Consider the following 11,729-nt stretch of genomic DNA (forward strand, 5'->3'; position numbering starts at 1 on the left):
ACTGAACCACTTTACCATGACACCTCCAAAGAGGTGGCTCGATCCAGAAGTCCATGTGGCTGTCGTGACGTCACTTGTGGAACTTCACCATGTGACATCAAAATATATCACGATCGCTAATTAAGATCTCGTTTAGTTCTTATCATTTTGATGATTCAAAAACCTCGCCGTATAAACACCCGCTGCTGCCTGCTTATATACGCGCTTCAAAATTAACCCTTGTCAAATCTCTTCCATACATTTCTTTAACAGTCGTTTGACCAGATTTCAACTTTATCTTTAATCCCTAGATAGTTGGGATTAGTGGGGGATTAGCTACCTTTGCTAAATCCGAGACAACATAGATTCATTGACAATGACGCCAGGGCATAACAAACATATATTAAGTGAGAGCATGGACCTATTCCGTAATAGGTCCATGGTGAGAGTAAGGAAAACTAATCTCAATGTGATCTTCGGCTTGAGCTCGCGCGATACTGCGTAATTAATTTTGAAATTTGGAACATGACACAGGGCTTAGAGCAGTACAACTGTAATGATATCATTTCATGATAATTTTTTTAATTTTTTTTCCATTTCAATTCGGTGTATTTTTTTGTGACTGAGCCACCCACTAATAGGAGATTATATTCTCAAATCCAGTTTGAAGGGGCTTTTGGATTGAGCGTTGCGTAATTTATTTTCAATTATGTCTTTCATTAAAGAAGAACTTTTTCAGCTTTCGCACATTATCACCATGCTTTTGTGTAGGTTTCTGCCAAGTAGAATATATTGCTTTCTTACAAACACGTTTTTATCAAACAGATGTGTGATTATTCATCGTTAACAATGTGGAAGAAAAGAACTATATTACTGAATCGCACGTAAATTTTGCAGGGTTACATGTGTTGTGCTGTTTTGTGTTGTGTTGTCCTGTGGTGTACCGTGTTCTGTATACATCCATTTACTTTATTGATATGGTATGTCATTGAGTTTTATTTTCAATACAAAAAAATACCCCCCTTTCAATTTCAAGGACCATTAGTTTTTAGCGGAGCTCACCAGTTCTCTTCAGGAATCTTATTTCTCTGAGTAAGGGCATGACAAGTTTTCAGACGAGGGGGTGGGGGGCTTACGTCTCTTTACACTCTCGATAATTTGAGAGCAAGCTTTATAGCAAGCTTAGAAAAATTTTGTAAAAGGAAAGTTTGTCCTCACGCTTCACACTTCACAGCCCAAATAAGAGGCGGAGGCGCCCGGATATTGCGATTTACTTGTTGTTGTTTTTGGGGGGTGGGGCTGCAGCCAATATAGTTTAGGTAAATCGTAAAGTAAAATTAGGTTAAGACGATTTAGATCAATCTCAACGTAACGATTTCAGGATTTTACTGTTATAGATCTGTGAATTGCATTTATTGAAAGCATGAGTGGCATCCACAAACACTATGTAATTATTTACAGAAATATGAAATGAACAACATAATGTAGACCCACTATCGAAATAATTACTTGTAACATATCAGACCTTTAGACTTTTTCGTTTCGTTTTTTTTTTGTCTGTGTGATATCCTTTATGGGGTCTGATCAAAATGACAAAGAAAAGTGTAAACACTAATATCTATCAAATCTCAAACACTAGCTATGAAATAAGATATACCAATGGATGATTCACATTACCAAAATTCATGAATAGCGCTGTGTAATTTTTTTTTCTCTCTCGAAACTCCTAAAGCGTCCGGCTATAGCAAACTCAGAAACGTTTTAGTAGGGAAACCCGATCTATATGCTAAAAAAAGTGCCTTTATCTTTTTAAAAGTTGATAGTAAATACTTTAATCTTTTAAAAGTATGGTAGTAAACACTTTTAACTTTTGAAAAGGTGTCAGTAAACATCTTCATCTTTTGTAAAGGGTGCTTGGCACCACCATGACAAGTGACGCTGATGTGACACTCTTGGGATTTTTCCACAACTTTTTGTTAATTATTCGAGTGTTATTCTACCTGTCCCCCATATGAAAATAAATAGTAATTAAAGGTTTTATGGGATGAGACGGAGCTGAGAGTAGGCAAAAACGTTGATGAGAACCAAGAACAGGTGGAAGAAAACTGTTAATACTACACGTGAGGCACAGGAGGAAAAGGAGAAACTAAGCGAGGGGTCAGTGACACAAAGACGTAACTCCATTTTGGCCATTTTGAGAAAAAGTGCTTTAACGATAGAGGTCCACTTGAGCCTTAAGGAGTTAAGTCTATGTTTCACTAGCCATTGACCTCAATGGGGTGTTGGGTGGAGTTCAGTCTTTGTGTTTCCTGGAAAGGAATCAAGAACTCATTTTTTTTGTTTTTATATCAAGTACTCATTTTGGCAAAATATGGAGTTACGTCTTTGTGTCACTGAACCCTCGTAAATCTCTGGTCTAGACTTAGGGCGTGTTTATGCTTCACTTTTTCTGGCCAGAATCAGGCATCTGTTACGCGTTTAGTTTAAAACACCGTTGCGTCCATGCTCACTTTTTCGCCGATCGTAAACTCACAAAAAGATGCGTTTACAATTTGTAAACGCGTTTAAATGGGGTCAACGCACAGACCTCTAGTGGGTCTACGTAGCATGCACAGTGAAGGTTTGCGAATCCAGCTGGAATACCAATTAAGGCCACCAAAGGAGAATTGCCTGTAGGAGCCGGAGAAGTAAGCATAAACAGTACACCGTGGAACTGCGGTTGCGATGAGCGTTTACGATGAGCGTTACAAATCGCTCATTCTGCCTTCAAAAGTGAAGCATAAACGCGCCCTTAGAAATTCGATCTGTCCTACAATGACTCAGGCAAAATTACAAAATAAAAGATAAACTCACCGACTGGCTTTTATCCCGAGAAAATGACGAAGCCTTGCTAACGGAATCTGAACCTGGGCCCTTCGTAGTCAGACACGCACTCGACTTCGACAACGCCTTCAACTCTATCGGACGCCCGCTCCGATCTCGTCGGTCGATGTCTCCCGCAAGGTGCGGCAGCGACCCGATCATATCCTTCGAAGCCATTTTAAGTTCTGACGAATACTCTAGAGTGTATATCTTGGTTATTGGTCCATGGGTTTCTAAGCTTGCTCTGGTCGGGTAATCATCCTCAAAAGCTGATGAGAAGTACAGACACTCAGAGCATAGACGTCTATGCTCAGAGATCACAAAGCAAGATGAATCCAAGCGTGAAACTAACCCTACATGTCATTGAACGAAGATCTTTTCAAAATGGGGCCAAACTGAATACTTGTTGTTATTTATTTTGAGAAAAAATGGCAAATCAGAAATAGATTAGTTGCTCAGTACACTACCAATGAACCCGAACTATAATTAATTGATTAATTAATTAAAGGGGACGTATACATGAAATAGATCAGATGTATTTACTTAACCTGCTAAACAGAAGCCAGTCCAATTGTTAAGAGCTACTCAGTTACGTGCTGCATAATAACGGAATATTTGCGACTCCATGAAACCTTGAAATCGGACAAAGTGTTTCCTTCGCTCTATTGATCAAACAGTAACATACAAATCGCTCGCTTTTTGATTTTCCTTGTAAACAACTTGTTGTACGAATGAGCTGTAACACGATTAATGTCTTTCGCGGTGTGGGAAACAGGATAAGGAACCCGAGAGAAAATGCAACAACTTACGATGTGTTTAGAAACGATGTTTAAGAATAAACATAAATGTCCGCTTATGTATTTTTGCTCTTAAGGAGAGAGATAAATTGTTTTAAAAATATCACTGATAATACGATTGCTATAATTCTAATTCTTGTAGAAAAACAATACGACAATGGGGAAAATGAAACAATGCGTATTTTGTTGTCATTTGCTTTACAAAAAACAAAAATAAACCTTTACAATACGATTACTCTCATTCATGCGTTGAATCTTTAAAGAAATGTAAGAAAGGAACTCATTTAAAAAGTTTGAAAAGAAGGGGAAAGTCTATTGCGTAAAACAAAATGAGTTTGATGCGATTACCGACCTTTGCATATCAACTCTTCAAGAAAACAGTGATTGATGCGTGTTATTTATCTTGCTTGCTTGAAGCAAATATTATTTGTTTGTGTACTGACAGCACCCTGCTGCACGTTCCTCGAACATACCATAAAGCTGGCGACAATGCTTTTCATGCATGTGCTCCACGACTCTGGAATGAGCTTCCACGTTTTATTCGATTAGCACCATCGCTGGATGTCTTCTAGTCCAGAATCTGGCCTATTTAATTTTGATCTCCACCACCAACGCTAACCTCTCCCTACTTACTTGCTCCCAGCCGATGATGGCGTGATCATGAAATTAGGACGCCCGGCTGGGCTTGTGAGCATAATTATGAGTTTGTTGATAACGCCATCTTCGACGGCTTGAATCAAGAGTAGGGAAATTATAAAGGACCGTGCAGATTCTGGACTAGATGTCTTCCGAAAATGTCTAAAAACTCTCCTCTTTGACCATGATCAACAATAGATTCTTTTATAACTTTTTATGTAAAGCGCTGTGAAACAACAGTTAGTTCGTAAGAGCGCTATATAAATGACTTTATTGTATTGTATTGTATTGTATTGTTAAAATACAGACTAGAAGTTGAGGAAAATAAAACTAAGACAATAGATGTGAATACTACAAAGTGGATGAAGATAACTTAAGATTTACAGGAAATGCATTTACAATGTGCTTTCAAGTAGGGAGATGTCAGTTACATCTCCCTGTTTCAAGTAAATATAGATATATCATTTTATTTTAAAGCATGTGATGAAGTGCTTGTTATAAATATTTATGTATGATGTTATACGTGATTTTGTATCTTAATAAAGATTTATTTCAACAACAACGATAAATCTTGCTTGGTTGGTGATAGACCGTCTATGATAGTATACACATGATAATTAATAACCCAAAAGTCTAGAGTAGAGTCTAGACGATGTTAAGAGCCTTATGCGTCACCTTTTGAAACGTGCGAACAATGTATGCAAAGCCATATGACATAATTAAAGAATGATTTATAGACTGAGGCATTCAATGTTGACTTGAAGAAAGTCCTTGGTATCGTGTCTTTAACAAAAAGAATTTCGTAAATTAAACCATTATAAATCGCCTTTTTGACTTTAAGAAGGTCTTAGTCGAGTAGTTGTTCAAAATTACTGATGCAAAATGATATGTAAGATTGTATTCATGTGGGTTTAAAAAACAAAATCTTGACGTGCATCTGGACGCATTTCGTTCCGTCCCCAGGCGTTACATGACGCTCAAAAACTGTGACGGTCGCATTCTACCGGGTACCCATTTAACACTTGGGACGAGAGTAGCAATTGTTTACCTCTGTATTTTCTCCCTCATCTGGTATTTTTTTCTATCAAAAGTTAGACATTTAAAACTAAAATTGTTTCAACAGTTTCATTTTATATGCAGCAGAGAAATTATTTGCTTACAATATTTAGTCTGTACCCCTCAAAATTAATGATTTTGCAGAAAATGTAGATCAAGATGATGATGAAATTAAATGAAAAAATACAGTATAAAAGACACATAGAAATTGTATTAGTTGATCAAATAAATTTGGGCAGGGGAGGTAACCGAATCCCGATGCATCGGGGGTGTCATTTGCTGACTTGCAGCGACTTTTGCTGAAGCGCCATTTTAGAATGACATCGTACACACTTACAAATATTGCGTTGGGAATACTGGCCTGTGGGGTAAAATACTAATGACAGACTTGATGAGCGCAAACGTAGAAGGGGCCTTCGCTTTGGGCCTACGCTGGCTCAACCAACCAGTTCGAATATTTAGGCAATTGATTTTGATGAATTAATTAACAGAATCACCTTCTCACGACCTTGCATTCCATTTTCGCTAATCGATTATTTACAAACAATTTACACAATTCATTAATTATAGGTGTTACCCGCAACAATTAAAATAACAAACAATCATGTATGTCACGAAGATCTATGTCAAGGATTTATAAATCGGAATTTCAGATTATCGTAAGCTAATATTTGTTTCACCATTAAGTGCAGAGAACGGGAGGTGTATTAATTAATATAATCACCTTCCCTCTGCCTTGCATTCCATTTGCACTAATCGATTATTTACAAACAATTTACACGATTCATTAATTTATAGGTGTTACCCGCAAGAAATCGCACAAAGAAACATGTATAGGCCTATGTCTAGAAGATCTATGTCAAGGTTTTATAAATCGGAATTTCAGATTATCGCAAGCTAATATTTGTTTCACCATTAAGTGTAGAGAACTAGAGGTGTGGTGGTCCAGTGGATACGTTTCCGGGTTGTGATCCACAAGGTAAGGGGTTCGAATCCCTGCCGCAGCATGAACGTCCTTTGGCAAGATAGGTCAGTCGGAAGAGCAGTGGTCTCGTTAATCGGTGACCCGGGTTCGAAACCAAGTCGATGCGCTAGTGCCCTTTGGTAAGGCATTAATCCTCATTACCAGGTCCCTCGGAGAGGACCTTAAGCCGTCGGTCTTTTGGTTGCTTACTAACAAGCATTTATTGCTTTCTTAGCTGTCGGTTAAAATAACCACCACTATTTCTAATCTACATTTGCCGCACAAACAAGACAGGTGTACTAATTAGCAACCTGGAAGATTTCAGTCCTTGAGAGCACCGAGCCCTACAGTTGCCGGGGCTAAAGCTGGGGCAATCAAATATATACAGTCCTTTGGAAATTGAGACGTTATATCATAATGCGATAGGTGCTATACAAAAAAGGCGTGTTATTATGTTATTATTTTCATTAAGTTGGACGACTGTGCCCATGGTGATGGCACAGTTTACAGAAATCGAAAGATAATGATGAAAATAGCATGCCTAATGAGGCCTTCCAGTTAACAGAACGGAATTTGGTATTAATCAAAGTGGAGTGTCACAGCATCCGTATAAAACCATAAGCTAATTAAATTAGTCATACATAATAATTTCCGACATTGCGAATTGCTCCCCCTGAAAACGAGACGACTTGAAATAAAAATTGAATTACAATGTTCTCATAAGTAAAGGGAGTAAATACAATACATGGACGCATTAGAATCAGGTAGCATGACAAAGTAAGTTACTCAGTTTCAGATAATCCTGACAATTATGTTAGCTCCAGTCGCTATAACCATGATATACAAATTGTTCCTCTTTAATCAACATCAACCCTTGAATTCTAACAATATGGTTGCAGGGCTCTCGGGAAGAACAGTATTAAAGCTGCATGATGAGGCTACCCTGGGTCCCCAGACATATGGGCCCGAATTCACAAAGCAAGGTTTGAGCTCAGACCAAGGTTTGACCTCAAACCTCCTTTTGTTTCGCCAAACCTCCTTTTGTTATTTACAAAGGTAACAAAAGGAGGTTTGGCGGAACAAAAGGAGGTTTGAGGTCAAACCTTGGTCTGAGCTCAAACCTTGCTTTGTGAATTCGGGCCATTATTGTTAATATTATCATTATTATTATATTTCGGTTGGTAACCATGGCATTTGTTTCGTTCCGTCCCCAGGCGTTACATGACGCTCAAAAACTGTGACGGTCGCATTCTACCGGGTACCCATTTAACACTTGGGACGAGAGTAGCAATTGTTTACCTCTGTATTTTCTCCCTCATCTGGTATTTTTTTCTATCAAAAGTTAGACATTTAAAACTAAAATTGTTTCAACAGTTTCATTTTATATGCAGCAGAGAAATTATTTGCTTACAATATTGAGTCTGTACCCCTCAAAATTAATGATTTTGCAGAAAATGTAGATCAAGATGATAATGAAATTAAATGAAAAAATACAGTATAAAAGACACATAGAAATTGTATTAGTTGATCAAATAAATTTGGGCAGGGGAGGTAACCGAATCCCGATGCATCGGGGGTGTCATTTGCTGACTTGCAGCGACTTTTGCTGAAGCGCCATTTTAGAATGACATCGTACACACTTACAAATATTGCGTTGGGAATACTGGCCTGTGGGGTAAAATACTAATGACAGACTTGATGAGCGCAAACGTAGAAGGGGCCTTCGCTTCGGGCCTACGCTGGCTCAACCAACCAGTTCGAATATTTAGGCAATTGATTTTGATGAATTAATTAACAGAATCACCTTCTCACGACCTTGCATTCCATTTTCGCTAATCGATTATTTACAAACAATTTACACAATTCATTAATTATAGGTGTTACCCGCAACAATTAAAATAACAAACAATCATGTATGTCACGAAGATCTATGTCAAGGATTTATAAATCGGAATTTCAGATTATCGTAAGCTAATATTTGTTTCACCATTAAGTGCAGAGAACGGGAGGTGTATTAATTAATATAATCACCTTCCCTCTGCCTTGCATTCCATTTGCACTAATCGATTATTTACAAACAATTTACACGATTCATTAATTTATAGGTGTTACCCGCAAGAAATCGCACAAAGAAACATGTATAGGCCTATGTCTAGAAGATCTATGTCAAGGTTTTATAAATCGGAATTTCAGATTATCGCAAGCTAATATTTGTTTCACCATTAAGTGTAGAGAACTAGAGGTGTGGTGGTCCAGTGGATACGTTTCCGGGTTGTGATCCACAAGGTAAGGGGTTCGAATCCCTGCCGCAGCATGAACGTCCTTTGGCAAGATAGGTCAGTCGGAAGAGCAGTGGTCTCGTTAATCGGTGACCCGGGTTCGAAACCAAGTCGATGCGCTAGTGCCCTTTGGTAAGGCATTAATCCTCATTACCAGGTCCCTCGGAGAGGACCTTAAGCCGTCGGTCTTTTGGTTGCTTACTAACAAGCATTTATTGCTTTCTTAGCTGTCGGTTAAAATAACCACCACTATTTCTAATCTACATTTGCCGCACAAACAAGACAGGTGTACTAATTAGCAACCTGGAAGATTTCAGTCCTTGAGAGCACCGAGCCCTACAGTTGCCGGGGCTAAAGCTGGGGCAATCAAATATATACAGTCCTTTGGAAATTGAGACGTTATATCATAATGCGATAGGTGCTATACAAAAAAGGCGTGTTATTATGTTATTATTTTCATTAAGTTGGACGACTGTGCCCATGGTGATGGCACAGTTTACAGAAATCGAAAGATAATGATGAAAATAGCATGCCTAATGAGGCCTTCCAGTTAACAGAACGGAATTTGGTATTAATCAAAGTGGAGTGTCACAGCATCCGTATAAAACCATAAGCTAATTAAATTAGTCATACATAATAATTTCCGACATTGCGAATTGCTCCCCCTGAAAACGAGACGACTTGAAATAAAAATTGAATTACAATGTTCTCATAAGTAAAGGGAGTAAATACAATACATGGACGCATTAGAATCAGGTAGCATGACAAAGTAAGTTACTCAGTTTCAGATAATCCTGACAATTATGTTAGCTCCAGTCGCTATAACCATGATATACAAATTGTTCCTCTTTAATCAACATCAACCCTTGAATTCTAACAATATGGTTGCAGGGCTCTCGGGAAGAACAGTATTAAAGCTGCATGATGAGGCTACCCTGGGTCCCCAGACATATGGGCCCGAATTCACAAAGCAAGGTTTGAGCTCAGACCAAGGTTTGACCTCAAACCTCCTTTTGTTTCGCCAAACCTCCTTTTGTTATTTACAAAGGTAACAAAAGGAGGTTTGGCGGAACAAAAGGAGGTTTGAGGTCAAACCTTGGTCTGAGCTCAAACCTTGCTTTGTGAATTCGGGCCATTATTGTTAATATTATCATTATTATTATATTTCGGTTGGTAACCATGGTGAAGGTGTTTCGGCTTCAATACCCTTTGCGTGAGATCGCATTAAGCTTCGTTTAAAGCTCCATGATACTCCATGATACCTCATTTTAAAATGTATTTATTGATCAAGAGAAAGGGTATGACGTAAGAGCTCTTATGGCGTAACGTCCGATTAAAATGAGCCCACGTTTAAATCTCCTTTGTTGTATATCATGATGATTAACCTAAAAAAACCTTTGATACAGTGACACAAAGAATGTTGAGAATGCGATTGTGATTTCGCTCTGGCCAATTCAGATATAGCACAGAACGTGACTGGCCAAGTTTGACGCAAGTAGAGCCCCCCCCCCTTAATCCAGGAAGGAAAGTCACAGTCATCATCAACAACGACGATGATGGGGACGACGATGACGGAGTAGAGAACAATAGCGGCAGGACATAACACAGTGGAATCTTTTCGTGCACAACCTTCTTTGCTAATTCTTCCAACCGCTCGCAACTCCCACACGCCCCTTTCATCCCCACCCCCTGTCACCCCCTCTCTCTCTCTTTCTCTCTCTCCCCCTCTCTCTCTCTCTCCCTACCTCTCCCCTTCTCCCCCTCATCCCCCTCACTCTCCCTCTTTCGTTTCCCATAATGACATTGATAAGTTAGTATATCACTGCTACAGATTACCCATGTTGAATATACAAAGTGGAATATTTATTTTGGTGTGTAAATTTGCTTCATATTCAATTAAAATCTGCAAAATGGGCCTAACTAAACTTGCCCCATATAGATTAAACGATAAAGTGTTCCATCAGAAGTAAATTACAGGACATGTGACCAACAATTTGATTTTAAACAGAAATTGATTTTGTTACATTACATTGTAAATTGATTTATATGTTTATAAACAGAATATTGATGTACATCAATGACGTTTAATAAATATAATACCATACAATACATATAAATCATGGAATGTTTTTGTGTTTGCTTTGTCATTTTTTCGAGCGATGAAATGAAATGCTTTGTGTTGGGGGAAAAAAACAACAATAATAATACATGTAGTATCATACGGTTGACAAAAACATGTAGCTCTGAATAAATTGATGAATTGGTTGAAAGTGACTTTGAGGTGTTAAGGTATGCCAACAATACATTCCAATTGTACTTTTCGATAAAACAAAAGATTAATCTAAAGATATAAATTAATGTTATCTCGCATTCATAGACATGTACATTGCCAGGGCTTGAGTCTGAGGAGTGTGAGTGATTAGCAGTAGCAAAGTTCTGGGCCCCGTTGCATAAAACTTACCATTGATGGTAACTTTGCCATCAATGGCAACTACCATGGTAACAGAGCTCATCAGCCAATCAAAATCAAGGTTTTCATGGGAGTAACCATTGATGGCAAAGCTACCATCAATGGTAAGTGTTGTGCAACGGGGCCCAGGTCGTGATATTATTCATAATTGACATGCTTTTATTTCAAAGGAATGTGTTGATGTCCCCTAACAAAAATTATGACTTATTTAAACAAAGAGAGGGGCACGTGTATATAACAACAACAACAAAAACAAAGTCGCATCTCAAGGTCGATCATTATTGACCTTGAGATGCGATTTTGTATAATACAAGTTATCTTTTTTTCTGGTTGCCTGAGAAAGAAAACAAATATTTCAAACTCTTTTGCGTTTTACTAGTCCTGAAAATTCTTGTTTTTTATTTACTACAAAATATGGATGATGTCTCAATAAAATAAATCTAATAAACAAATACGAACAAAACAATGTCGCATATTTCCCGTCCAAAGCCGTTCGCCCCCACTCCGTGATCAATGATGCGGAGGTGAAATCAACAAGCTGATTTAGGTGAAGGGATGGATAGGATTGGCTAACCAAGCTTGACCTCATTACCTAGATGGCTTGAACTGAAATTGAAAGTCGAACTTTGGGTTTGAGCCCTGAAAGCTGCCAAAAATAGAGAACTTACAACTTAAATCAGAGCCTC

The 11,729-nt window shown here is 38.2% G+C and overlaps 1 protein-coding gene across 1 annotated transcript in view; it reads right to left on the minus strand.

The window, feature by feature from the left end:
• The window catches only part of LOC586866 (transient receptor potential cation channel subfamily A member 1 homolog), a 52,407-nt gene extending 49,226 nt beyond the window's left edge, over nucleotides 1-3,181 (minus strand). The window contains exon 1 of the mRNA XM_030994932.1: nucleotides 2,833-3,181. Coding sequence (XP_030850792.1) covers nucleotides 2,833-3,018 — 186 coding nt within the window. The 5' untranslated portion in view covers nucleotides 3,019-3,181. The remainder of the gene's footprint in view (nucleotides 1-2,832) is intronic.
• Between the last annotated feature and the right edge of the window lie 8,548 nt (nucleotides 3,182-11,729).

The sequence above is a fragment of the Strongylocentrotus purpuratus genome, unplaced genomic scaffold (assembly GCF_000002235.5).
Source record: "Strongylocentrotus purpuratus isolate Spur 01 unplaced genomic scaffold, Spur_5.0 spur5_scaffold_21, whole genome shotgun sequence".
Taxonomy (NCBI): domain Eukaryota; kingdom Metazoa; phylum Echinodermata; class Echinoidea; order Camarodonta; family Strongylocentrotidae; genus Strongylocentrotus; species Strongylocentrotus purpuratus.